Raw genomic sequence first — 27,998 nt, 5'->3', positions numbered from 1 at the left:
ACTGTGGCCCCAGCCCTGCTGATTGCCAATGAGCCGGTGGGTTACAGGCTGGCTGGGTGAAACAAGTGGTCAGCAGCACAAGGAAGTGTCACTTTTGGTAAGAACCAGCTAGTCAGGGCTGTCACAGGGAACGGGACATCCAAAAATAGATACGGGGAATAGGAAACCGGATAATGTATTTGTAATGAACCTGTTGTAAGTGGGCTTTACTTTTGGGAGCCCTTACGTACCTTGGAGTAGAACTGAGCTGGCCAGCTGAAGCTTAATTGCCAAGCTGATTCTTCTCAACATTTTGACACTTCCTGATCTCGGGCAGCAAGTTGAGTGAACCACTGGGGTGATAACAGGGTTGAGTGCTTCGGTTATTTTATCCAAGAGGTTCTCATTTCCTATGCTCTGGTTTTTATCTGTTTTGTCAGGTAGATAAAACGGAGAGTTGCAGTCAGGTGACAGTTTAGCCCTGCTAATTTCCTGTTGTTTAGCAACTTGTTGTTACTTGCATAACTTTTTTCCTTTCTTTGTTTTCTTCATTTTCTCATTATAAGGCTCCCCTTGTTCCCAGCGAAGTGGTGTTCTCAGGAGGCTTCAGGTTTACAAGCACTGCGTCCCGCTAGTGGAGTCAGGGGACCTGCATTTGGGCAAGGTGTCTGAAATCATAGGACTGCTGATGCTGGAGGTAGAAGCTCCTTTGGGCTGGCTTTCCTGGGGTCTGCTGGGTATCATTTCGTATGTAGATTGAGATACTTCACTAGGCCACTAGGAAAATGAGTTGTGTCCTTTCTGTGGATCTGCCCTGGACTAAGTTGGCTGGTGTTGGAATTTGCTGTGTGTAAATGTGGTTATCTTTGGATAATGATACTTAGACTCGAAACTCCAAATCTATAATTACATCAACTTGATTTACTGCTCTGTAAATGACAGTGTAACAGTCTTGGGAGTGAATTCCTCTTTTAGGGGAGCATTTCAGTGTAAGAAATATTGTCCTTTGCTGGTTTCTGGTGACAGTTTGGATGTGTATGTGGAATTCTCTGTGCACTGCCTCAGGCTCTTTCATGTTGTATCTTCTCCCAGGCTCGCCAGCTGCCAGGCCATGCGTTGGCTGAGCTTGCCACCCTGTTTGTTGATGTTATTAAAGGCGGCAGCCTGTCTAACGGGAAGTCCTTGGAGTTGTTTTCCACTGTTCTCACTGCATTGGCCGGTTCAAAGGAGAGCCTGGCTTATGGGAAAGGTAACCCCTCTCAGTTCCTTCTCCCCAGCCTGTCCTCCCATCCTCTGGAATCGGCTCCTAAAAAAACTTTTGCTTTCTCAGGTGAACTGAACGGGGAAGAGTTTAAGAAACAGCTGATAAATACCCTCTGCTCCAGCAAGTACGTACATCTCTGCCAGCTCCGCCATGCTTTAGTCCATTTAAAGATCAGTCAGCCCCTAGTCCTATTTGGGCCCTTTTACAAAATTCCTTGTGATACCCTACAGGTACAGTGGGAGCTAAATCTGCAGTTGCTAAGTGTATCTGTAGCCCCAACATCCTCTTAGTTAGATGGCAAAACTGTGTGTTTCATGTTGTGCTTTGAAAAAGACATCATGATGAGCTGGACGTCACCGTCTGTGTCCTGTTCTGTCGTCTTTAAATCTGTGTCCTCCGTGACAGTGTCTTCTCCAGCTGGGAAGGCAAGGGAACACCCTGTTCCCAGATCTTGTAATAGTGTTGTGTGAATTGGTCTCAGGAAGCACTTGTTTTTATTCCTTTCTTGGTTATTTGTTATTGTGGGGACAGGGACAGTTTGAGGCGTTTTAATTGTGGGTGGTTAGGGTGGTGGTGATGACTTCTGGTGGAAATTCGGCTTTTAATCTTAATATCAGAACATGACAGGGAAATGGTGACATTGAATAATTGTGTATGAGGAGGGAAGAGATAAACAATAATTCTGCTTGCTCTCAATTTTCCAACACATTTTTGTTTTACCAGGTGGGATCCTCAGAGCGTAATACATCTTGCCAACATGTTCAGGTAATTCCTTTTACCTTCAACATCAACGCTTTCTTGTGCTGCAGTCATGCACACGGCCTATTTCACATGTAGTTTGGGGCAAGTACAAATAGTAGGTCTGACCATACCAATCACAGCCCTGTGGATGGTTGAGTCGATGAACATCCACATCAGATCCATTTGGATACAAAAAACAGCTGGGCAGGCATGCCTCAGAGACTGGGCATGGCATTGTGGTTTTTATTCCATGTGTAAGTGAGCCTTGGCAAATTAACAATACATTAATGAACAAGCATAATGTGAAAGAGATCTAAGCACCGAAGGCTGAAGAGTATCCTGGGACAGTGGTAGGATATTGAGGGATCTGTGGCAACTGCTTCTGGTGAGGACTTTGGGAGCATTCGCTGCCGGTCTGTACATTAAGACCCTTTGTCTAGTTATGGGTTGACTTTGCTGTGGGATTCTGAAGGAAATTAGTGAAAATGATTAGGCTGCATCTTTGATTCAACAGGGATATTCCACTATCGGGAGAGGAGCTGCAGTTTGTGGTGGAAAAGGTCCTTAGGATGTTCTCCAAATTAGACCTGCAGGAAATTCCCCCTCTGGTCTATCAGCTGCTTCTGCTTTCTGCAAAGGTAAAAGCTCGTGGGAGCTGGCCTCCCCCTAAGCATATACCATGAAAAAAAAGTATGTACAGGCTGAGCTATAGGCTGGATTTTGGTGAGGATTGTGATTGTTCCCAAACTGTGCTGTGGAGAGCAGGACACAGCAGGACATCAGTAGGTTTTTTTTTCCTCTAACTCCCTCTAGCCTGAAGAAGCTGACTGCGCAGAGAAAGATACAGTCTTGATCTTCCTTGTGGGGAAAGAAGGAAACCTTTGGGACATAAGGGATGAGCACAGACCTAGCAGACAGCAGAGAGGATTGGTTTTTTTCAGTGTTCTTAAGTGTGGTTTTGATCATTCTCTGTGGTCTGCATGTTATAATAATAGCTCATGCAGTATGACTGTCTTCTGGGTTGTAGTCTGACTTGTACTGGAAATGTCTCATGTCTTGTGCTCTTCCTGCAAGCAGAGGCTGCCAATGACATCTCTGCCCTTTGACAGGGTGATTGGCTTTTTTGCTTGCTTCGTTTGTGACCGAGTCAATGCCAAAATGATCCAGTCAAAGAAAAATTACATGTGTGTTACAGGAGGTCATTTGGGTCCACTGGCCAAAATATAATGGTAGATTTAAGATTAGGAGTTTGAAAGCCTCCCTAATTGATTATAACATAAAGGATCCCTTCTAATTAATAATAACTTTGAAAAAAGAACAGCTGAGAGCTTCAGCTTCTTCCAACTCTTCAATAACTGCGGTCAAAGTAATACGCAAACTAAACCAGAGTCACTTCATCTGGAAATGAGCCGCACAGGAGCCCTCCCCCACCACAGTGATTTATGAAGGGAAATGAAGGATACCAGGATGACATTTGTAATTGGTGTGGGAATAGAGTGTAGTTCTCTGGGATGCTGCAGACCCTACAGTGGCTTAATGTAATGTCCTGCCTTGCAGGGCAGTAAGAAGACTGTTTTAGAAGGAATCATCGGTTTTTTCAATCAATTGGATGAGAGACAAAAGAAAGAACAGAGGGTTCCACAGTAAGTTCTCTATGTCATCCCCTTTCTTTACTACCTGGGTATTTGTAGTCACCGTTGTCCTGCACAGGGCTCCTTGAATTTGAATTGTTATACCTTGTACCAGTACGTTCTCCTTGATACATAAGAAATTATTTACGGCTTTGGATGGCTTGTTTTTTTCTGATCAAACTTACAGATCAGTGGACCTTGAGGTAGCCACAATGCCCCTAGACCAGCTCCGCCATGTGGAAGGCACTGTTATTCTCCATATTGTTTCTGTTATCAACCTGGATCAGGACCTAGGCGAGGAACTAATCAGACATCTAAAGGTACAACAAAGATGGAGCGGGCACTGTTCTTGAAGGTGTTGAAGCACAGTTTTTAAAACTTAATTGGTTATCTGTAGAAGGAATTTTTATGATCGCAGTCATGTTCACTTTAACAAGTGCTATGATACATTTGAAGAGACGTGTCCCTTTCTATACCACAACAGCAGTGTGATATGGGCCTGATAGCTTCCCTGAACTTGCGGGATGCTGCAGCTTTCTGACTGTTGCTTGCTATTTTCTAGACTGAGCAACAGAAGGACCCTGGTAAAGCCCTGTGTCCCTTCAGCGTGGCTCTTCTGCTATCGGTTGCAGTAAAACACAGACTGCAAGAGCAGGTATGTGGGTGATAAGCTTGCAGAGAACTTCCATGGGCATATACGCTGAACTCCATGTAAAGGAAAGGAAGCATGGTTAGGTCATATTCCCATCAGAATTAGGCTTAAATTCAGGATGCTCGTGGGGAGGCAGTTAGATCATTGGTACGCTGTAGTTTATTGAACACTATAAAAGACCCCAGAGCAATATCAGAATTTTCCAGAGTTGTGATTCCTGTGGGTTGGTATTTTAGGATTAGAAGAAAAGCAATGTCTTCTTTTTTTAATGTTTTGGCTCTGTGGTAGCCACCTGAAGAGCATCTGGCAGCAAGTTACCCTCCTTGAGGCACATAATGAGGTTGGTGTATTTGTCCTGAGAAAGAACCAAGTTAAGATTTTTGGCAGACTGTACTGGAAATTGAGCTCTGGCTGGTGTTCTTACTGGAACATACCCAAGACCATACAGGTCCCATTTCAAAGATCATTTCCTCACACTCAATGACTTTATGTTCCAGATATTTGATTTCTTGAAAACATCAATCACAAGAAGCTGCAAGGACCTGCAGTTCCTTCAGGCCTCCAAGTTTCTGCAGGATTTGTTTCCTCAACAATATGATGTAAACGCTGTAATTCTGGAAGTGGTGAAAAATAGGTGAGTTGTTGCCACATGCTGCAGAACGCTCAATGGGCTTTGGGAGGGGGAGAGTTTCAGCCTTGCTAGAATGCTCTGGGGTGCTAAATACTGCTGACTAAGTGCCGGCAAGGAACAGTGTCAAAATCCAAAGTTTTTATCCCAGTTTTATATTGGTGACTTAAAAAAAAAGGCTACAAAATGCAACTCTATAAATCTGCCCCCTCTACCTCAAATCTCAGCATCTGGTGGTACAAAGGACTAAACTGACCAGGACCTATCTGTTTCTTACTGGTAAAGCAGCTGATGGCATGAGTCATGCTGCTGGCTGTAGTTTGTGTTCTGATCAAGGGATGAGTGATAAGTTCACTATTTTCTTCCCCCACATGGTTAGTCCTTTAATCATCCTGTGGGATAGCTCTGTGATCTGTCACCAGCTGTCCTTTAGTTTGATGTGAGGCATTGCTCTTCTGTCTTCCTCTCTGACTTGAAGATCTTAGGATCAGTAGGATATTTGTGCATCCCGACTGTAGCCTACTGTCACGTTCAGATCAGACCTGAGTGCACGTCATTCCCCATAGCAAGGAAATCTTTGGACTGGAAAGGAAGTCTGATGGCTGGAGAACCAGGACTGCAAGACGTGCTGTGCTGAGCACCTGCCCCTCAGCCTAAAGACAGTTATGGGGTTGTGAGGGATACATCTTCCCTGGCGTGATCAAGCATCTCTCACTGCTGCTTTGGACCCTGGAATGACTGTGGAAGACTTTTCTTTAGACCACTCTAATCTAAACCTTTTCTGTGACTAAGTTGTTTCTTTCCTGGTCTGTTTAATGTTTTCTCCAGCGCGTTTGGCTGGGACCACGTTACTCAGGGCCTGGTGGATCTTGGTTTCAGCCTAATGGAATCGTATGAACCAAAAAAGCTTTTTGGAGGAAAAGCTGCTGATACCAGTTATGGCCTTTCAAAAATGCCAGCCCAGCAGGCTTGCAGACTGGGAGCGAGTATTCTGCTGGAAACGTTTAAGGTAGCGTATGGTTTTTTGTGGGGGACAGGGAACTCTGTTCTTATTCTGTCACGGTAAATGGTGTCAAAACCTTGCCTGCTGTATCCCTCATGAGTGTTTTACAAAAAATACTAGATTTAGTCTCCTATTTGTCCCTGTCCAGCTGGAAGAGGTCATCTTCATAAAGTCCTAATCCTAATCTCTTCCAACTACCACAATACTTGTGTAATCCCTATTAGAGTTTCCAAGAAACTGCAGAGAAGGTAGAGAAATTCAGAGGTACAAAGAAAATCTGACAGAGGTGGGATTGAAATCAGCATTGTCACTGAAGTGGTAAATTTGCATCCCACAGACCATTTGACCCATTATGTTCCGAGTGTACTGTGTGTGTCTCTCTGATGTACTGGTTCTGTTTGGACTGGGATGAAATCCGAATCGGTCTGTGTGAATTAAGCTGAAAGGGGACTTCTGGCAACCAGTCCCAGCTTACCTTTCAGCTCTGGATTTGCTTTGTACTGCGCAATGCCTGTGCTCTGATGTACAGGAATATCTTAAATTTATGTAGGTTTTGATTTTTATTTGTTGTTCTTTCTCATTTCAGGTTCATGAGCCCATCAGAAGTGATATTCTTGAGCAGGTCCTGAACAGAGTCCTCACAAAAGCAGCGTCTCCTGTCAGCCACTTCATAGGTAACAGCAAAGAGAGAAACCTGTCCTGCTTTGTGGACACTCAGAACATAGCTTCTCAGAACAAGTTCCTTGCTGAAGTGGCCTGAAGCCAAGAAAATCAGTTGTTCCTTCCCCTCTTACTGAGGTGTCAGCTGCATCAGATTACCTTGTATTCATCACAGGTGAAAACATGTTTGGAGGCAGTTGCCATGGAACAGCTGACGCACAGAAAGTTGGTATCCCATCAGTCAGTAACTTGTTACACGTTCCTAGCCTTGCCTTCATCCTTGTCCTTGAGCAGGTGCTTGGGAATCACTGGTGCTGCTGAGATGCCTATGCTGCAGCCTCTTGTCTTGTACCTCAGTGCCCTCTGGTGGGGTGAGGCCCTGCAGCCAGGTTGTGAGTGTTCTATACTTTGTGCCTGCAGCAGAGCTCAGATTTTTGATTCTCATCCTATTACGACCTCTCCATGTAATGGAAGGGCTTTGATTATTCTGTAACTGTAAGCTCTGTAGACATCTTTTGCTCAGACTTTTCTGGCCCCTTGGCAGCAGCTGCTCTTTTTGTCCTTTTATTTTTCAGACTTGCTGTCCAATATTGTTGTGTCTGCTCCTCTTGTGCTTCAGACTTCATCCTCCAAAGTCACAGAGACCTTTGACAATTTGTCCTTTCTGCCCATTGACACAGTGCAAGGGCTCCTCCGGGCAGTACAGGTAAAGCTTTGCATTTCTCCATGAATATCCTTGCTAGTTTAGATCCAGTGACAGCTCTAGGCCACAATTATATGCATGATCTAATAACCCTCCTTATAAAATAAACCTTCATACTCCGCTGTAGGTTGTTCGGTGTAGCATGGAACTGTTCTTCAAGCATGGATTTGCATGTAGCCTCTAGCAAAAAGCATATGGTGCGGTCTGGCATGGTACCGAAACTGCTCTGGGCTGACCTTTCATCTGGAAGATGCCCAGATGCTGCACACTGTAGAAAACTAAGTATACAGTGTTTAGCTGAACAGCTGTAGCTGTCACATTGATTTTTCCCCTTCCAAGCTCCTTGTCAGTATTTCTCTTTGCCTGGGCTGAGATGCTGCCCTGGCGTTAAACTTTTACCTGTTTCGTCAAGTCTGGGGATAACAGTTCTTTTCCCAAACCCTTGCACTGTGTCCTCACTGATCTGCTAAGGTGTCTCACTGCTACAGCTCTCTGGGTTTAATTTTATATTGTTTTAAAACGTTTCGGTTCTCCTACTGTACTGATGACAGTATTGGAAATGCAGGACCAGATGGGCCTGAGGAAGATGAGCTCATATGCCCCAAGGGCTTGGCATGCCTTAGTGCTTTTCTCTCCAAAGTGTATCTTCCTTTCCAGCCTCTGCTCAAAGTCAGCATGTCAGTGAGGGACTCCCTGATACTTGTTCTCCAAAAAGCTATCTTTTCCAGGTAAGCTGGGAAGGGGATTCTTTGAAAAGATTTCTACAACTCATTTATGTTTTTGGAGCAGAAGTATTTTTTGTTTGTTTTGGCTAAGTGTCTTCTTACTATGTTCTTCCCATCACTAACTAGATAGTGACAACTCCTACCCCTTTAGCCTAGGACTATAATACAGTCACAGCTCTATTGAACCGAGACACAAATCCCAACCCCCAGCTGAATGGGCTTTGGAAATTCAGAAAGCTGTTGGGAACTCCAAATAAGTAGGCAAAATTAAAAACAATTCCAACGTGTGTCTACATAGCTGAGTACATCCAGGTGCTAGCGAGAGTCTCGAAGGAACTACTGATCAGAATGCTGAGCTGCCGTCTTCCCTCTGATCCCTTACAAGGTGGTAAAGAAGCAGGCTTGTTGTCTTGGTAATGCTTTGAGCAAACCATCCTGCTGTCTTCATAATGCTGTGATTGTAGACTGGATTTTGTTGGGCAGTGGCAGAATTCATAGTTTAGGATTATTATTCAAGGCAAGGGACTTGGTCTTGGGAAAGACCCAGGGTTGCAGTGAGCAAAGCAAAACACCAACTTTTTGTGAGGATTTTTCCAACTCTGAGCGCTGTGAGACTCTCCCATTCCAGTTTTCAGGGGACATTTAATGCTTGGGTGTTGGCCTGAGGCTCTCCCTCAGTATGAGCATTGCAAGGACAGAAAGGAAATTGAATGTTGTGAAAGTGTAGAGCAAGGGAGTTCCCAGCAAACTGCCAAGTTCTTAACTACTTGGGACTGTGCTGCACTCTTGGGAATACAGTTCCGCTGGGCCCAGTCACTCTGTATTTATGGACCCTTTTTCATTGCTGAGTTGATCTTGTATTTACTTCTGAGCTTCTTGCTTCCATTTTTCCTTATGCTTCTCTTTTCTCGCCCTGACTCACAGGCAGCTCGATGCTCGTAAAGCTGCGGTTGCTGGCTTTTTGCTTCTGTTAAGAAATTTTAAGGTTCTGGGCAGCTTGTCCTCTTCTCAGTGCAGCCAGGCCATTGGTGCCACTCAGGTAAGAGCTGTTCTGCAGTCCTATGAGGTAGTCTCATGTCTAATATGCATTGTTTGAAACAACTCAAGAGTGGAGTGTTTCCCCAAAATGGAAATATAACTTCAGTAAGGATTAGTCCTGGAAAGAAAGCTTTGGGAAATGCAATGTGCAAAGATAAGCTGGCCTAGGGATGTTGCTTTTCAGAGTCATTCTCTCTTACAGCACCAGTATTCTGGGAAGCATTTACACTGCTCCATGATGATGATAAGGAACCTGGCAGCACGCTAAGGACTATTTCAGCGATTGTTTAGGGGCCAGGCCCCTTATCACCTTGCTTCTTTGTTGTGATTCTTGAAAATTGTAACCAGTATAACGTGACTAATATTCTCTCTCAGGTCCAGGCAGATGTTCATGCCTGCTATAATTCTGCAGCTAATGAGGCCTTCTGCCTTGAAATCCTGGGCAGCCTGAGGCGATGCTTGAGCCAGCAAGCGGATGTTCGACTCATGTTATATGAGGTAAACACGGTTTCTTCAATCTCCTTTTAAACAGCCACTAGCTCTTCTGCAGTCTGGTTTTACTGTAGCTCCAGGTAAATAATGATCACGTTATTGTGGAAAACAACCTATGATCTCAGTTATGTTCTTCATGGGACACATGTACCAAGGACTATATTGTTTTTTCAATCCTTCTGCTTCTTTTTATTTTGGACCATTATAAGCCCAAAGACAGATTGATGTATGTTCCTTATCTCATACATTGCCTAAGAGCAAAAATGCATCAGTGTCTCTCTTCCTGTGGTGTGACCTAGGAAATGGGAAGCATGTCTGATGCCCAGTGGGAGTAGTGTTATAACAGGCATTGGGTAGAAGCAGTGTTGCTGGGAGTTGATCGTGGGCTCCAAAGAAAACCCTGACTGGAGAGCATGGGGAAAATTCATTAGAGACTGCATCAAGGATCTGTCTTTTCTCCTCTTCCTTTTGCAACTTTCTATAAAGGCTTGTCTGCCCCTTAGATTTCTTTTGGCAAATGGCCTAATATAGAGAACATTTTTGGGTCCTGACATAACCATGGGGTACCAGCTTGAGAAAAGGAAAACTTCAGGTCAGGGATTTTGTTTCCTTCTTGACTTGGTTGGACTGACCTTTGGTGAGCTGCAAGTTTTGGGTGTGTTCGTCAATGTCGCCATAAGACTTGTGCTTGCTTTATCCATCCACTGAGTTTTCTCTGAAGGATTTTTTGCCTCCTACAGTTTCCCCGCTGGCTTGTTTTGCCTTTGAAGCAGGATTTCACAGTTTGAAGTTGGATCTAGTGCTAGTGTTAAATAGCAGTGAAAGTCACTCTGGGCTTGATGCCACCGCTGCTAGGGAGATACAGCTTGTGAGAGGGTCCCTGTGAGGAAATTCATACCCTTTCTGATTCATACCTTCTTTCTGTGGTGCCTTTGCTTTGCCAGGTATGGGGTTTTACACTGAGCACATTGTTACTTCCTCATGGTTCCTTGCGGTGCGAAAGGGTCGTTGCTGTCGTATGACACCAACTTATTATGCATGTGGTTCATTTTCTTTGTTGTGTAAGCCAACTTGTCCTTCCTTCCTGTCTTCAGGGATTTTATGATGTCCTTCGCAGGAACTCCCAGCTGGCCAGCTCTATAATGGAAACACTGTTGTCCCAGGTAAAGTACTGCTCTGTGGCATGGCTGCAGAAACCCTAAGAATTCTGCACTGCGACCAGTATAGCAAGCAATTCAGGTTAAATATTGGGAAAATAGTTCTCCCTTACACTGGAAACATGTTTAAGTGCTGCAGCACTTCTCTAAGGACGTGTTCAAATCCCTGCTACATTGAGAGAGCAGGCTAGGTAAACGTCTGGAGACTGGTTTATATCCTGTCACAGGGTGGAAGAGAAAGGATCTCTTGGACCCCTTTCCAACCTTTAGTTCTGAGATGCTGTGAGAGGTGTGATGCCCAGAGAAGTGCTTTGTGCACTCCCTGTTCCTCAGCACTGCACAGCAGTTACTCTCCCATACTTCCCCAAGGATGTGTGCTGACACAGTAATTATTATTGCTGTCCTCCCATCAGGAGAATACCCAAGTCCATGTAGGATTTAGGAGGATTAACTCATCCCCCAACAGTGTTGCTCAGGGCAACAAGACAATCACATTTCCTCAATCCATTGGACAGGCTGTGCTTTCTTTGAGACAAGTAATTTTCTTCCCTTTAATCATCCGTAGAGTTCATGCTGACTAATTCCAGCTTTCCCATGACAGTATAGGGTCTGAGAAGGGAAAATGAACAGAGCCAAGGCAGCTTTTGGGTAGCAGAGGGCACTTAATGGCAACTTGGAGTAAATGTACAAAATTTTATAGCATCATTATATATATATAACTTTCCCTATTCAGTTCTGATCCTATATCAGTACTCAGAGCATATCTTCTTCCTGTGGTTTGCCAAACAACCAGGAACTGGTGCGAGCATGGTCTCTCATGGATTTGTTTTAGTGCCAAGTGTAGCCTCCATAACTGTCTGCACCCTTAGGCCAGGAAGCTGGATGCCATAACAGGGCCAAGCACTCAGTACGGGTAACGGGCAGAGAAGCAGTTACTTTTCCTCGCTGTTTAAAGAATGGGTAGCACTGCAGGTAAAGTGCAAGTGATGTTGCATGTTGAGGCAACACAACAGCAAGTGGTCGGATAAACTTGTTTTAGGGCAGTCACGTGTCCTGGCTGAGAGGTACATGAGCAACTCAAGAGGGGATTTTAATTACTAATAGAGCAGGTGACGTGGCTCACGTACATGTACAGTCCCATTATCATAATGCTAGTTTTCGCTCTGTAGAGTAGAGTACAAAGATTATCGTATTCAAATAACCTAAGAGGCTCAGTTACCAAGTAACTGGTTATTTTTATTTCTTGTTTTCTCTGACAGATAAAGCAATATTACTTGCCCCAGCCAGACCTCCTGCCTCCACTGAAACTTGAGGGATGTATTATGGCTCAAGGAGATCAAATCTTTCTGCAGGAACCACTGGTAAGAGCTATAGTGGCTGGCCACAGCTGCAAGCTTGTCTGTTCCATAGCATTTTAGTCATGCTGCTACATGAGCTGAATACCTTGTGTTTCTTCAGCCTCTTCTATCCTGGAGCAATTCTTTTAATGACAGTAGAGCTGGGCATCTCACCCCTCCCTCAGGCTATCTGTTAGCGCTCCCTAGCAAAGCGGTTTGGGGACCTCTGTGAAAAATGCTCTAGGAACAGCGTAGTTTCATTATTCTCTGTTGAGCTCACCCTGGGTTTTTTTTTTCCCTCCTTCAACTTAATTCCACATGAAATAGTCATGCAGTGTGTGTGTAGCAGGAGGAAGAATCTGCCCTTTAGTTTTGCTCCTTTGAAATTGTTGGAGATGAGACCTCAACAATTCATTGGATTTCCAAGGGAACAAATTCAAATTAATCAATTTGTTTTCCCCTAAGGAAGTTTCCATGCTGTGCTGTAGCAGCACACCCAGGAAGGGAGGAAACGCTTCAGCTAGAGTGAGAGCCCTTTTGGAAATTCCCTTTCCATCTCCTTCAGCAGTTGAGGTAGCTGGGTTGAGGGAGCAGTGGGAGTTAAGCCTTTACATCCCATATAGGCAAGCTCAGGCAGACAACTTTGAAGCTAGAACTGGGTAGCTGTGTGTAGGATTACAGATCCCCTCATTCTGGGAATGAGGCATATTCTTGAGACTCACGTGAACCTTGAAGGCAGCTATGGCTCTTTGCATCCAACTGTAATAGTCTGGCCTGTGTCCACTTCTGCCAGTGACCTCCAACTAGAAGGCTGAGTGACTGTGTGGCTGCTTCCTTCAGGCCCATCTGCTCTGCTGTATCCAACACTGTCTCGCCTGGTATAAGAGCACTATGCATCTATGCCAAGGAGCTGAAGATGACAATGAAGAGGAGGACGTGGGATTTGAGCAAAACTTTGAAGATATGCTAGAATCTGTCACACGACGCATGATCAAGAGCGAGTTGGAAGACTTTGAACTGGTAAATCAGATTTTCAGTTTGACTCAGTGGAAGAAGACACTGAGTTCTTGTCAGGTTTTGAAAACATTTTTCACTTGTTTCCTTTACCTCTTAGGATAAATCAGCAGATTTTTCTCTGTCTTCTGGTGTCGGTGTAAAGAATAACATCTATGCCATCCAGGTGATGGGAATTTGTGAGGTCCTGATTGAGTACAATTTCAACATAGGGAATTTCAGGTAAAACATCAAATCTTACCCTCCAGCACTAGCTGTGCTATGCTGTGCCATGCTGTGCCTAGCTCTTCGGGGTACAGGACACAGACTCATTGCAAGCACAGGATAATAGTGCCAACACAGAATCAGAATGATGCTTTCTGAGTGTGTGTGTGTCTTGTAGCCCAGACATTCACAGAACCTTGGGGAGTGTCTTCCTTTTGAATGTCGTGTGTTGTGGGAGATGGGATGTGACATTTTGTAGAAGAGCAGGTCAAGGAGGAATGGATGAGGTATACACTGTTAGGGAAGTGGGGAGATGTCATATATGATGGTTTTATCATTTAGAAAGTGTCACTGTGTAATTTGGCAACTGAAGCTTCGAATGGGAAACTATAAGACTGGATTTTCTCCATTAATGCTTTCTACTATTTTATTGCAGTAAGAACAAGTTTGAGGATGTCCTAGGCTTGTTTACATGTTACAACAAACTGTCTGAAATCCTGAAGGAGAAAGCTGGAAAGAACAAATCTACCTTGGGCAACAAAACTGCACGGAGCTTCCTGTCCATGGGTTTTGTGTCTACTCTGCTCACAGCTCTGTTCAGGTGAGAAGCTGTCATATCTGGAGAAGCTTTAAGGCCTATTCACAAGCTGCTTTCATGGTGTCTGCATGCTCGCTGTCTTGTGCACTGCATACACAGTACAGGCATTTTCATTTCTGTACAAAGCATGTGTGGTGACAGCACTTGTTGTCTGGAGAGCATCAAAGTCCAGGCAGGAACCATAGCTGTGCAACTCCTGGTATTGACAAACCAGCTTTCCTGGACCTTGCTTATGACTTGTAAGACCTCGGAGAGTCTCTGCTCTTCCAGTCCTGGGCCATTCCCCAGACAACAAACTCCAGTGTTTGAGCTCCAGTCCTTTACGGAACAGAGCCAGATATTGATTCAAACTGTGTCTGTTAGTGTATTGGGAAAGGCTGGTTGAATACGGGTTGCCCAGAGAGGTGGTAGATGCCCCATCCCTGGAAACATTCAAGGTCAGGTTGGACAGGGCTCTGAGCAACCTGATCTAGTTGAAGATGTCCCTGCCCACAGCAGGGGGGTTGGACTAGATGACCTTTAAAGGTCCCTTCCATCCCAAGCTATTCTGTTCTATGATTCTATGATAATTCTCTCCTCCGAATGTTCACTACAAGCTACCAAAACAAACGGTCTTTTCCACCCTGAATCCAGCTAGTGATTTTATTTGTAAATGCATATTTAGATTTTAAATCTCGTAGGCCATCCCTATGCTTTTTCAGAATCCTCAATTCTCTGACAGTGCTCTTGATTCTTCAGAGACAATGCCCAAAGCCATGAGCAGAGCCTAGCAGTTCTGCGGTCCAGCACAGAGTTCCTGCGCTATGCTGTCAGTGTAGCTCTGCAGAAGGTGCAGCAGCTGGAGGAGACAGGACAAACTGATGGACCAGATGGACAAAATCCTGAGAAGATGTTTCAGAACCTCTGCAAAATCACACGGTGAGTCACTGTGGCATGTGAAGACATCAGCCCTAAAAAGCAGCAATGCATTTTGGGGATTTTTGATTTTCAGGTAGGGTTTTGAAAGAAGAATGCAGACTATAACTGTTTCAAACAGTTATTATTACTGGGCTGAGATCATTGCCTTTCTTTGCTCCTGAGAAATCAAGTGGAGGCACTACAGTTTCTATGCCAGAGTGAGTGATACAGCTCTAATAACGGTACTTGGCCTGGAAGAACCAAAAGCCATCAAACTCTCATTTTCAGCCTCTTTCTGACTTTTGGCTCATCGCTCATTGTCACAGAGGAGGTAGGATGGTTACAGACTGGATTCTTGAGGCCTCTGGGATGTATTGAAGTTAAAATTCCCTTCTAGCTACAGTATAAAACAGATGTAAGAGGGACACAAGCTTTAGAAAACATTTGTTTAGGACTTTTGCAAGATGCTTGAAGATATTCATGCGTCTTATCCTTTGGAAATCCAAGAATGTTAAGCCTCTAAATGTCTTTTGGGATCTAGGTCATATCTGCATGGGGTCTTTTCAGATCCCAGTCAGCAGAGAGCACAAAATGCAAATTACCCCTGCCATGAATAATGCCCGTTTTGTGTCTCGCCCCAAATAATAGAGGCTATTTTTGTTGCCATCATTAGGACTACATGTGAGCTATATGTTTTGCGTGATTGGACATTGAAATAGAATAAGATCATCTGTGCAGGCGAGAGAGCTAATGAGAAGAAAGGAGACGGAACAAAAAAGGGAAGAAGTGGGCTTAGGGGAGCAAGAAAAAGATGTTTGCCTACAAACAGAAAAGTCTCCTTTGGGCCAAACAATTTTGCTTTCTTCAAAGCTTTTCACTTTACTTTGTCTGCCTTTGCCTTTCTGATTTTATTTATATAGAGCCCTATAGAGATATCTGACATTTCACAGGTTCAAACTGCCAAGAGAAAAGCTCTTTTTGTCACTGACAGATTTGACACCAGTGGTCAGTGTTTGGGTAGCCTGAAACAGAAGGAAAGCCAGGTGGAAGAAATGAGTGTATAAAGATGGACTTGAAATGGGATTGGAAGGTCCCTTGGCACCTGGAAAGAATTAAATTATTTAGCTGTGCAGGAAGAATGCAGTAGCTGTTTTGCTGACATTGAAAGAAGATCTTCTTAAAAATGGATCTCTTCTCCCTCCACTTTCCTATAGGAAAAAGACCTTCCAATTCAGTTATATTAAAAATACGATCCTAAGAGCAGAATCTGTGATTAGCCCTGTTCTAGTTCTTGTACTGTGCAGCCACCTTTACTGGAGCATGTGATCTTAACTCATCTCCCATCCCCTAGGGTTCTGCTTTGGAGGTACACTTCAATTCCCACTGTCGTTGAAGAGTCAGGGAAGAAGAAAGGCAAAAGCATTTCCCTTCTGTGCTTGGAAGGTTTGCTGCGGATCTTCAACACGGTGCAGCAGCTGTACACTGCCAGGATACCCCAGTTTCTACAAGCCCTGGGTAGGCACATGGTACAATTCTGCTCTGGTTTCCAGGCTTTGTGTTCCAGCCTATGTGTGGGCAGTTAGGGACACAGTGCCCTTTATCCATAAGTAGAGAGAGAGGTCTGGTCCTTGTCTCTCAGTAACAAGGTGGGCTTACTAGCATTGATTTTCATGCCAGAGGCAAGTTCCAGAGATATCTTTACCTGCTTTTATAGAGCTCTCTGTCTGTCAGCAGAGGGTAGTTGGGGTCTGATGTAGCATTCATCTATTTGAAGTTTGCCTTTAACACATTTTTGTGCTCACCACGGTTTTGCAGTCTGTATTCCTCCTCTAGCTGTGAGCAGTTGCAGTCTTTCCCACTTTTGGAAATAAATCCTGTATTCTGCTCTTGGCATTTAGCTTTTTTTCTGCACCTCTCTATCTCTGCCAGATATTACTGATGGTGACGCAGAAGAAACGGATATTAATGTCACAGAGAAAGCTGCCTTCCAGATCCGACAGTTTCAGGTAAGTACCACTGTGTGCTGCAACTGTTCCAAAGCACTGGTAATTCTGGCAGAAAACACTGCTAGCTCTCTGTTACTTGATCACAGGATTGAGTATGTGATAGCCACCATAACACTGATTCACTGGCAGTTCAGAAAAGTTTCTGATCCATAAGGAAAGCTTCTTCAGGGCACTGTGCAGAGCTGGATTTAAGTGCACATGTATTTACAGAGCTATAAGGTCCTTCAGTGCAGCATAAACTTAGCTGAGTGTTGTAAAAGTCACACTGAATCATATGTGGGCCTCTGTGTAAGCACTCATAACAAAAACCAGCACTCACTCTTTAGAAGAGTCCTCTTTTTATATTCTTTGTCATTCTCCTTGTTGCTGATTCCTTTATCTGCTGCAGCTTCTGGTTATTTGCTTCTTAAAATGGCCCTGCAACAAGCATGTACTCTCTTTCCTTCCCATGATCAGAGGTCCCTGGTGAATCAGTTCAGCAGTGCTGAAGATGACTTCAACTCCAAGGAAACGCAGTCACTCATCACAGTTCTCTCCACTTTGTCCAAACTGCTGGATCCGGCCTCTCAGCAGGTACTTCACAACCTTCATGGGGTGGCAGGGATGTATGTAGTAGCCGTAGGTGTGGGAAGAAGATTATCAGACTGAGTTGACATCTGAGGGCTTTGACATGTATGCGTGTTCTGCCTTCTCCTGCAGACCACACCATGTCAAAGTGACAGTTTTGTTAGGTTATCAAGCACTCTCCTGTCAAATGCCTGCAAGGACAGTTAAAAACAAGTTGTCTTCCCACCCCACTCCTGCACATTCTGATCCTGCCTTTGGGCACTTGGAGTCTGAATGACTTGTTCGCCTGACCAGGGACTCCTAACAGAGCCTAGATGTGGTATGGCTTCCACACGGGAATAGAGCCAAAAAAGGCCAGCAGACTTATGACCAGTCCAAACTGGCTGAGTGCCTAATTCCTTCCATGCAAGGAGGCATTTTCTAAAGTGGACTAGAGGTGCCCCATTTTTACAAAGTGTGCCAGAAGTCTGGAGTCATCATTTACCTTAAATTAAATGGAGCTGTTACTCTGTCCAAGGGAATGTATAGCCATTCCCCTGTCCTGGATCTCAGCTTTTCACTTGTTAGTAGGTTAAGAGTCCCGTGTGGAACTTCACAGAGCATGGCTGGGTGCCTTTCTGCCAGAAGGGCTGGTCTCCTTTGCTGTTGGTTTTTTTTTTTTTTTAGTTTGTTTTTGGTTTGTTTTTTTTTTTAATTGTTACTAGTTTTGTGCTTTGAATTCTGTTTCAAAGCCATAATATCTTTTCTCCCCTTATGCAGTTCCTTCAATTCCTGACTTGGACAGTCAAAATTTGCAAAGAAAATGCTCTTGGTAAGTAAGCTTTGGGGAGCATGTTTAGATGTGATGTGTCAGGTCTGACATTAGACCCTTAGATGCTCTGCTGTTGTCTGTCCTGTTTTTATCTCTTTGTTACAGATATATTCAGGTCCCATTCTGCGGCAGATTGCCATGACATTGTGGTTATTAGCAGAAGTATTAGGGAAGAAACTCCATCTCTATTAATATTAGCATTGCTGAAGAAAGAGAAACCACTGACTTGACTTTTCTCCCTTGTTATTTAGCACATTTGTTGCTCAAATCTGGATTTAGAGTCTGGAAAGATATTACTCTTGCCAGAGTTTGTATTGCGCTTCCTCAGTGCTTCTGGTCATCATTTTTCTATGAGCTGAGGGCTCCAGTGTGCCATACTTCCCCTTTCAGTATTATATGTGATGCCCAATGTAAACTCTGCTTTTGCAACTGCAGTATTTTGATAGGATTTTCACCTACTGTGTATTGTTTCTGGGAATGCAGACTGTTAAATCCATACTGAATCTGAAACTTTCCTTCACTGGATGTCTGATATTCCTAAATAGGTGGCAGAGCTCTGCACCTGGTAATGTGTTGTTTTCTTTTCCCTTCCCCACAGAGGATATCGCTTGCTGCAGGGGTTTGCTGTCTCTGCTCTTCAGTCTCCATGTTCTGTACAAGAGTCCTGTCAGTCTGCTGCGTGAACTCGCACAAGACATCCACGCTTGCCTGGGAGACATAGATCAGGTATGATGCAGAAGCAGCCTAACTCTTCATCACTTACTGCTGTCAGGGCAGAATTGAGTGCATCTCTGGTGCAAACTATGTGACAGCAGCTAAAGTTTTACCCACCAGAATTTGTTTTCTCTGCTCCAACCAGGACGTAGAAGTGGAGAGTCGGTGCCATTTCGCCATAGTGAATGCCAAGACTGCAGCCCCTACTGTCTTTGTGAGTCAAAATAGTGTGTATGAAACAAGCTGTAGTGTCCAGAGCTGCTCTGCTACAAGTGGCTTGTAGATTTTTATTGTGCCAAACTCCTCCAAAAACCTGTTTTGCTTATTGGTGTTTCTGTCTTAGCTGCTGGTTCTGGGTCAGGCGGATAAGGTCCTTGAAGAGGTGGATTGGCTTATCAAGAAACTCACCAGTCTGGGATCAGACACATCAGGTAATAAAAGTGGTCCGCTTCTTACTGTTACACCTTTGTCAAACAGATGAAGATAGAGAGCAAAAAGATATTTTGCGATTTTGACGCAGCATCATCTGAAGGCAGATTAAACTCCCCCTTGAGCTAGTTCCACATGAACAATGTAAGGTAGAGAGTGTTGTCACAAAATCCCTCCAGTGATTATCTTCCCTGTGCCACACTGGTGCTTTGTGTACCAGACACAAAGGTGGTCTTTTGTGCCTCCCACCTGCATAACTGGATTCATTAGACAAACATCCACTGGTATTCATCTCTTTCTTCTAGAAGACTCTTCTCAGGCATCAAACCAAACCCAGGCTCTGGAGAAAGGTGTAATTCTGCAGCTGGGAACTCTGCTGACAGTTTATCATGAGCTGGTACAGACAGCACTCCCTGCAGGGAGCTGTGTGGACACGCTGCTGAGAAGCCTCAGCAAGACATATGCAATTCTCACCTCCCTCGTCAAACATGTGAGTGCTGCTCTGCTGACAGTGGGCTAGCTAGGATCTAAAAACTTTTTCCCCTCTGCTACAGCAAGCTCACAGTGACCCCTGGCAGCGGCTACACTCAGGACTGGGCTGTTCATCTCTTGCAGGAGTTGAGTCCTTATTCTGTTGGCTTTCACGCCGTCAATTTCATGACCTTTCTGAGCAGTGATAGTTGTACCAGCGGAGATAAAGGAAAGCTTCTCTCCAACTGAATTTGGCCATGTATGGCTTGGAGTGGTTCTTCCCAGTGTATCTTGTAGGTTCCTCTGTACGCAGCTGTGTGCCACAATGAACGGCACTAGCGGTATTCTCACAGTGCTCAGCAATCCGGCCCTTGCCACTCATTCCCATTTAAGGCTTGAAGCATCGGACCTGGGGGAACTGGGCCGTGAAAACAGGCCAGTGGAGCTAGTTTGAGACAAGGTGGTGAATACCCCAGAGCTCTTTCACAGCTCTGGAATGCAGACATGGCATTTGGGATATAGCAAGCCACTGGGGAGGATAGTTCTTGCAAATCCTGCCCTCCCTACTGTGCCATTGGATGAGCTGCTTTGAGCCCTGCCTGTAAGTACAGGTTGCAGGATGGGAGCAGCATACCTAGAAGAAACTCTCTCATGTTTTCCTTGCAGTATATCCAAGCTTGCCGCAGCACCTCGAGTACAATTCCAGGAAGGCTAGAAAAGCTGGTGAGTCTGAGCGAATTACTGAAGGAAATGGCTCATTGCCTTGAGTTAGGAGTAACACCAACCTCTCTACTTCTTTGCAGGTGAAGCTCTCAGGTTCCCATTTGACCCCACAGTGTTACTCATTCATTACTTATGTACAGGTAAGGCCTAAATTAACCAGCAAAATCACAGTCAGTCTATCTGATGCTGAGTGGTGTATCAGCTGCAGTACATGGACACCTTTGGGGATTATTAATCTTCTTGACATGACATGAGTTTCTTATAGTTCAAGCTTTACTATGTCAAATAATAGTATAAGATATTTCAGCACCATTGGGACCGAGCATGCTGATTTCTGCTTGAGCAGGGAAGGAAGAGTGTTTGGGGAGCTGATTTTTAGTTGGGGTTTTTTTCCCCCCCCCCTCTGTTCATGTGGGGTTTTTTGGATGAGATCAATACTGATGTTAACCACAAGGTCAAATAAAGGTCAACAACACTGCAGTCATCACAGCGTAAAGTAATGTGGGTGCCAAAGACTGCAGTGCCAAAGATGGGATTTACCTGCTTGGAGAGGAATTGAGCGCTTGAGGGAGGACCACAGGAATTGTACAACAGACATGGCATATTGGGGAAGGTGTAGTGGTGTGCAGAGCTACCACTCCTGGGGATTTCTCACACATATATATTTCTGAATGTATAAATTATGAAATTAATTTTTCTTTCCTTCTTTTTTTGAGATTACCCCCAATTCCATCCTTCTTGTATCACTACCTTTCTGTCATCTAGCTGGTAATGCTGTTAGCTGGCCAGAGCAGCAGTCCTTTTACCGCTCTGTCACCATGGGGAACAAAATTGGCTGGCCTTTCTTCCCTGCTTACCCTCTAATGCCACATCTTTTGGCATCCTCCTTCAGAACATCCACAGTGAGAGCTTAAGCTTTGCAGAAGAGAAGAAAAAGAAGAAGAAAGAGGATGAAGCTGCTGCAATCTCCACAGTCATGGTAAGATTGACTCACTATTAGAACATGGGGCTGTATTTGAACTTGGGATCATACCTCAAGGCTTGTGTTACCTGGTGGCTTCTTATAGATCACCAGTGACAAATTGTCATTTGGGCCTTTAAGTAAAAATCAAACTTAATCTACATTAACTTCAGAGAAAAGACTAAAAAAACCCAAACAAATAAATAAAAAAACAACCAAAAAAACCAACACGAAAAAGCCACCTTCACTAAATGCAGCCTAAACAAAGGTCAAGTCTGTATAGTGTGTCTTGTGTTTATTTTACCATTTGGGGTAAGCTATGAAATTACAAAAATGGGCTACTTTATTGGAACCAATACTGCACTCTCTTTAAGTGTTTCTTAATTTATCAGTACATTTAAACATAAAGTAGTGGATTCCACTAAAGTAAGGCAATTGAGAATGACTGGATTATTTGGTTGGGAGCAAGTGAGCAGGCTGGCAGGTTCCTGGTCTTTTATGTCTTTTCTTTGTGCTCCCAGCCAGCATTTCCTCTGTCTCGTCAGTTGTCCTAGACTTTCCTGTGATGTTAAGGGTTTAAAAGTCACAAGCATGATCTTCCTAGCTGTTCCCCGAGTGTACGGCAATGAGCTGAAATACTGCATGTCCTTTTACCATCTGTCACCATGGGGAACAAACATCAGTGGTGGTAAATAAACAACGCAAAAATGTGGTAAAACAACAGTGTGCTCAGTGCCTGGAAGGCGCATGCTTGTGATGCCTTTGCAGAGGAATTTTTGCTCTGATGGCTGTCAGGCATGTCAGGGCTGTGGACTGCAGGCAGAGTACAAAACAATACACAGGAGAGCCCCACTGCAGAACCTTCGTGGGAGTCAATTTAAAACCAGTAACAAAGCTGATAAGGCTTGCTGCGGCAGGACTGGTATGGAGCAAGGCTACTGAAGACACTTTTCTAAACTGGGAGTGTTGTGGTCCTCACATCATGCTACAGCGTCATTGTTCACTTCCAAATCCGACCTATCACATTCCTTTCTGCATTTCAGGCTAAGGTGCTTCGGGAGACCAAGCCAATCCCAAACCTGATTTTTTCAATAGAGCAGTATGAGAAGTTCCTTATCCATCTCTCCAAGAAATCAAAGGTAATGTAAAGCAGAGCTCTTCTGTGACCTGAACTCAGTGGAACAGTGGGATCAATAGCATGGTGGAGGACTACTGCTGGTCCACCTTTCAAATTCTCTATTAATGCTCAAATTAGGAAGGTGTAAGGACCTTGCATGTCTTTCAGCTTTTGCCCAAGCTTCTGGCCCAACGCTACTGTATTGCTGTCACACCGATACCAGCAGGTGTCAATGGCAGTACTGCCTGTGACCTAACATTATATGGCTTCTGGTTGAGCAGAAACTTACACACCTAATGCCAGCTTTCCTCACTCCTCTCCCCGAGTCTGTTTCATAAGCAGAAATGTACCATGACAAGCTACTACGTGAGTGTGAGAGTAACTGGTAATCACTTGGCTTTTAGGAAAACATAAATGGGCCACTGGATTGCATGGGGGGCAGGTGCTTTTTCACCTACCTTTTGCTTCAATCCTGCATTATTACTGTGATGGACTCAGTCCCAGTGCTGTGCAAAGAACTAGGCAAGGTAGAAAACTAAACTAAGATGCTAATGGCATAATGTCTTCTCCCCCTGGTTTTACCTTGGTTGCTGCAGGTGAACTTGATGCAATATATGAAGCTAAGCACCTCCCGGGACTTCCGCATCAACGCATCCATGCTAGACAGCGCGTTGCAGGAACATAACGCAGAGGATGCTGAAAATGAGCCAGACAAGGACCAGGTCCGAACTCATTTAGCTGCTTTTACCAATAGGTTTCCCCCTCTTCTGAGGTCAACTGTATTTGTGAGCTGTGCAGGTATATGTGAAATTAGGACAGTTTGTCTTCCCTGGGTTAGCTCTCACTTTAATGCTAAGCTGAGATGAAGGAGTGAACAGTTAGTCTGGCTACCATCCCCTACACTCCAGCCCTCTGCCTTGAGTGGCCTTTATTTCCATGCACCAATTGTCTGTATCTCTGGTCTTACAGAAGTGAGACTGCTCTTAAGGCCTTGTTGTTTGTCTCAGCAAGCAGAGAGGTCTATCAGTGTTACCTCTGAGGACCTACTGGCTGGCCAGGATCAGACCGTTGCAGCATGATGCAAAGTGGTTTTGCATCCAGGTTAACTTTTGTAGATAAACAGCTGGCAGGGCAAACTCTGCAAGGCATCATTTTCCTCAGACCCGTCTCCTCTACGAGATAGTGCTGGTGAAGGTAGCACAACCTGTGCTGGATAAAAAAATAAACAATTTACTTTGCTGATTGTCCAGGGTTTTATTGGTGCTTCTGTCCATATTTTCCTGAGTGTTTAACAAGCCAAAACCCAGCACAAAAACAGTCCCTGTCCTGTGCCATTAATAACCTGTGGTCTAAGCTCCAGCATGAATTAGGGGGGGTCCACAGGGAAAGTCTCAGTGGGTGAGAGGAGTCCCATATTCAGGTCATTTTGTTAGGGAGGAAAAAGAGCTAAATCCTGTTCTGCACATCTGGTTTCTTGCTTTAGGTAAACATTCCTTAGACTAATCACACAAAAACAATCACACTCTGTACTGCTACTCTCTCCCTCCCCTCTGCAGAGCAGCACAGCAGAGCAGACAGATGAGAATCAAGAACCCAAAAAGAAGAGACGGCGAAAAAAATAAAGCTGGGGTTGCCGCTGCTGCCTCCTCCCACAGTGCCCATTCTGTGGCAGACTCGCCTTGGTCTTGGAGAACTGTGTGTATGGAGACGATGGTTTGTTGTTTCTCTTGCCAAATACTTACGACTTCTCCCTTTGTGCCCATGGGCGCGCAAGCAGTGACTCGGGCCACTGTCTGAGGTTTCGCAGCTGGCCGCTGCCCTCGGAAGCACCTCTGCTATTTGAATGCTGCTATCAAAATCTTCTTCCCAGCAACATCCCTTCTTACAGCGAAAAGGCAACAGAGTGACCAGGATCAGTCCCTGCCAAAAGATCTCCTTCTGCAAGGATAGCCAGGCTCTGGCATGCTCTCTGGACAATTGTCATTCTGGCACTTTAGCGTCATCACTTCTTCTCCAGCGAACCCCTGGTTATTTCAATTAGCTGATATATATCCAGTGCTTCTCCTGGAAGACAATGGGACAATCAGTTCCCTGCATTCTGCAGTACACTCAGAGACTGTGTAACATAAGAGAGTGACAGTCATGATTTGCTTTAGTTCAGAGCATGTAGCACAAAAAACCCTAAATTTATTCAAACTTCTGTTTTGTGTGGTGGTGTGAATGCAGGAACCATCACCAGTAGGAAGCTGGAAACACGAGCTGTTCCGCCTCGGCGTTGAAGCTTGCTGCTGCATGCAGCTCCTGAGCAGCAGAGAGGTGACAGCTTCCTCTGGCCGGGCTGGTTTTGCTGTTACGTTTTTGCTGACCCTGATGCGATGCACTTGTTTAATTTGCCTTGTTCTGGGTGAGAACAGACGTGCCCTTCTTGCCCAAAGAACACAAATCCTGTTTCTAAAAGCACCCTTTGCCTGTAAGACTCCTAATAAAGGTTACCTAAGAGGGCAGCGTCTGATGTATTCAACAACTGGAGAACAAATCTGAGGGCAGGTTCTTCTTATCTGGGAAAACGCTGCCACACAGCGAGGAGGAGCTGTTTAAAGCAGCTCCCAGCCAAGTTAAATGTTTGCTTGCAGCAGTTAAAGGGCTATGTTGAGTGCAGTCAGAGATGACTGTAGGCCTTGGGAGTGTTGGGGAAGACCACAGCAATGCCAAGGCAGTTCTCTGAACAGAGCTGTGCTGGGCTAAGGCGGAGTGGGAAAGGAGACAAAGCACTGAAGGCTGGAAAAGTTTGGGTCTGGAGGGCAAAATATACAAGGTTGTTGAGGCCTCATTTCAGAGAAGGAACAATTCAATCTTGGGCTGTGTTAAACGTGCACAGGAGGGCTCCTCTCTCTTTGAGGGAAACAGCAAACGTGTGCGTGGGATAACGGAGCCAAGCCCGGCTCATCACTGTCAGAAATACTTGGCAGCCGCAGCACAAACTACTCAGGGATTGAGAAAGGAAAGAGAGGTACAGAGGGGCTGGCACCAGGGTGACGGTTGCCCTGCAAGGCAGCCGATGGGTTGGGAAGCAAGGGGCTCACGAGGTGCCTCTGGCGGACAGAGGAGCCCTCGGGGAATGACTGCTTAGGCCAAGTGCTCTGCCTAAGCTGGGGAGGCTTGCGCAGTGGGGATTACAGGTGGGGTTAGCCTGCATGGACACCGCTCACCTTGAGGGATGCCGTACTTCTTCTCCATCCCAGTTGGATTTGACGGCGTTGCACAGTTCATGGTCACCTCTTTCCTTAAGCACTGGTCAACGTCCACTGCGCTGAAGAAAGCCACCGACTGTGGCAGATCCTGGAGGCCCAGTTTGTAGGCAAACATGCACCTAGAAAAACAAGAGACCAGGTGGGACAGTGCTGCACATCACCCTTAGCCTTGTCACACCTGGCTTCCATCAGCCACAGCATCACAAAACATTGGCCAGCCATCGCCAACATCGTGGGTACTTTACACCCGTCACTCAGCAGCTGGAAGAGAAGGTGCTTTTTAAGTACGGGGTAGCAGGAGGGTCAAGTATTGCTAAAGTGGAGGTGGGAGGAACAGAGCGACGGTACATTGAGCCTCCTCGGAAGAAAGGAAGAACCCAGCCCTTTGCTGCTGGCTAATCCTCCCAGGCAGAGCAGATGCTGGATTTTCCCAGCAGGAAGCTCTGTGCTCGCAGGAGCCGGCACAAAGGCACGAACGTCAGGGCGTCTGCCCCCGCTGTGCCTGCCACACCGGCACAGAAAGGCTGTTTGCTGGCTCCCTGCCTCAGTGCAGGAGAAAACAGCTCAGCTTTGGCCTGCTCCTGTGTAACTATATACCCCACAGCGCCGGGAAGGGGATTTGGCAAAGCTGGCTGTACCGGAGCCGGATTGAAGGGAGCCCTTTGAGGTCCAGGAGCTTTCCAGGCTGAGCTTAACCTTGCACGGGGCAGGGAGGCCGCAGGAACGCCCCACGCTGCGGAAGGGGCAACAGTGCTGGTGCTCGCAGCAGAGACAACAAGCTGTGTCCCTTGCTGTCCCCTGAAGGCAGGGGGGAGATGAGGGATGGGGACAGTTTCACGCTCCCGGCTGCTCAATCAAGCCCAAGGGCTGCTGCTACGCGACGGCCGCAGAGCTGAAGGGAGCAGGAGGCAATGCGCTCGCATCCCAGCGGAGCGGAACGATTGGCCCCGTCCCTGCAGGAGCCAAAAGCTGACGCTATCCCCCCCTTGCCAGCAGATTACCTCTGGAAATTGAAGCCGAGCAACATTTATAGCCACCCGAGTCACGCGTGAAGGAACTGCAACCCCCAGCGCTGCCAACTTCCCTTGAGCAGAAGAAAACCGCTCTGCGCCAGCTTGCTGTGGGCAAAGCTAACCCCTTTGTTGTCACCCCAGTCCCTTGGGCTTGCCCCATCCCACCCCAGAGGCGCTGGCGCTCGTTCCCAGGAGACACCGCAGCCGTCACATCTCACCGCGTGAGGAGGTTGGTGATCTGCAGGGCCAGGGCTGCCCGGTAGCGATCCTGCTGCTGGACCAGGTAGCGCACCTCGTCGTGGATGCTGATGCAGAAGCGCCCGTTGATGTCGAACTCCTCGAAGAGCCACTTCATGGCGACCAGCATGAGGTGCAGGTAGTCGACGGCCGAGCTCTGCACCACCCAGTTCACTCTGCTGGTCAGAAACTGGTGGAAGGAAACACAGAGGGATGCTAGGGGAGCACTGGGGTCCCGGGCCTGGTCCCAATACAGGAGAGCTCCCGGCGGAAGCCTGTTAAATTCAGGGTTGTTGGGTTTTCTTGATGGCATGCAGATAAAGAGCCCATGAGTTTGCCGCATGGCTCCAAGAGCCTACTAGGTCTCCAGCATCTAAGAAGGGCTGAACTTGGGGTTGCTGTTTTGGAGAAGACAAGCAAAGCCGAGAGCTCAGCAGCACAGAGCCGTGTCCTCACCTCCCCCTTGGCCACGGCGGGCTCCAGGGCCCTGCTGATGTGACAGCCCAGCACCGGGGTCTGTGGGGACGGGGATAAGGCGATGCTCTCCAGCTTGTTGAACATTTCGGACTCGGTGCCTCCAGCCCACACTCGGTGCTCCACCACGTCCCACTTCTTCTTCCTCCGGGACCTGGCGGGACAAAGGGGAGGTTTGCTGGAAGCATGGGACAAGGCTGCAGGCCCAGTTTGAGAGCCTCAAATGCTCCCTCCCGGTTTGGGGCAGCCCCAGACGAGCCCCTGCAGCCTCCTGCTGCTAATTGCTCACTGGGAGAGACTGGGAGCCCCCAGATCAAATGGACTCAGCCCCGGGACAGCAGGGAGGGAGAATCGGGACCATCCAGCCCCGTCTCCCTTCCCTGCCTGCTGCCCACGGGCTGCAGCTCCCTCCGCCTCACCCCCTGATGCCACCAGAGCTGCGTGGGGTCGGAGCATCTTACCTTTTCATGGCTTCTCTCTGGAGCCGCTGGACATCCTTGG

General features: G+C 46.1%; 2 protein-coding genes across 2 annotated transcripts in view; one reads left to right on the top strand and one right to left on the bottom strand.

The window, feature by feature from the left end:
* Positions 1 to 545: 545 nt before the first annotated feature.
* FANCI (Fanconi anemia, complementation group I) lies at positions 546 to 24,144 on the top strand (the record flags this gene model as incomplete). Its single annotated transcript, XM_009574314.1, has 35 exons — positions 546 to 676; positions 1,072 to 1,228; positions 1,310 to 1,367; positions 1,967 to 2,008; positions 2,499 to 2,622; positions 3,542 to 3,627; positions 3,803 to 3,935; positions 4,178 to 4,270; positions 4,765 to 4,901; positions 5,724 to 5,904; positions 6,485 to 6,572; positions 7,134 to 7,264; positions 7,919 to 7,989; positions 8,911 to 9,025; positions 9,400 to 9,522; positions 10,611 to 10,679; positions 11,933 to 12,034; positions 12,851 to 13,030; positions 13,125 to 13,246; positions 13,665 to 13,829; positions 14,565 to 14,744; positions 16,075 to 16,238; positions 16,653 to 16,729; positions 17,186 to 17,302; positions 18,056 to 18,107; positions 18,706 to 18,833; positions 18,967 to 19,035; positions 19,165 to 19,252; positions 19,556 to 19,740; positions 20,388 to 20,444; positions 20,525 to 20,584; positions 21,337 to 21,423; positions 22,449 to 22,544; positions 23,119 to 23,244; positions 24,079 to 24,144. Coding segments are annotated over 35 exons (3,860 nt in total), but the record flags the coding sequence as incomplete, so codon positions are not given.
* A 380-nt stretch (positions 24,145 to 24,524) lies between these two features.
* The window catches only part of POLG (polymerase (DNA directed), gamma), a gene marked incomplete at its 5' end in the record, with an annotated part of 9,848 nt that continues 6,374 nt past the window's right edge, over positions 24,525 to 27,998 (bottom strand). The window contains 4 exons of the mRNA XM_009574313.1: positions 24,525 to 24,586; positions 25,732 to 25,892; positions 27,005 to 27,213; positions 27,480 to 27,694. Of these exons, the coding sequence (XP_009572608.1) occupies positions 24,525 to 24,586; positions 25,732 to 25,892; positions 27,005 to 27,213; positions 27,480 to 27,694 (647 nt within the window). The remainder of the gene's footprint in view (positions 24,587 to 25,731; positions 25,893 to 27,004; positions 27,214 to 27,479; positions 27,695 to 27,998) is intronic.

The sequence above is a fragment of the Fulmarus glacialis genome, unplaced genomic scaffold (genome assembly GCF_000690835.1).
Source record: "Fulmarus glacialis isolate BGI_N327 unplaced genomic scaffold, ASM69083v1 scaffold18053, whole genome shotgun sequence".
NCBI classification, from domain to species: Eukaryota; Metazoa; Chordata; class Aves; order Procellariiformes; family Procellariidae; genus Fulmarus; species Fulmarus glacialis.
Note: the sequence above shows the minus strand (reverse complement) of the source record. Positions and strands in the feature narration are given on the sequence as shown.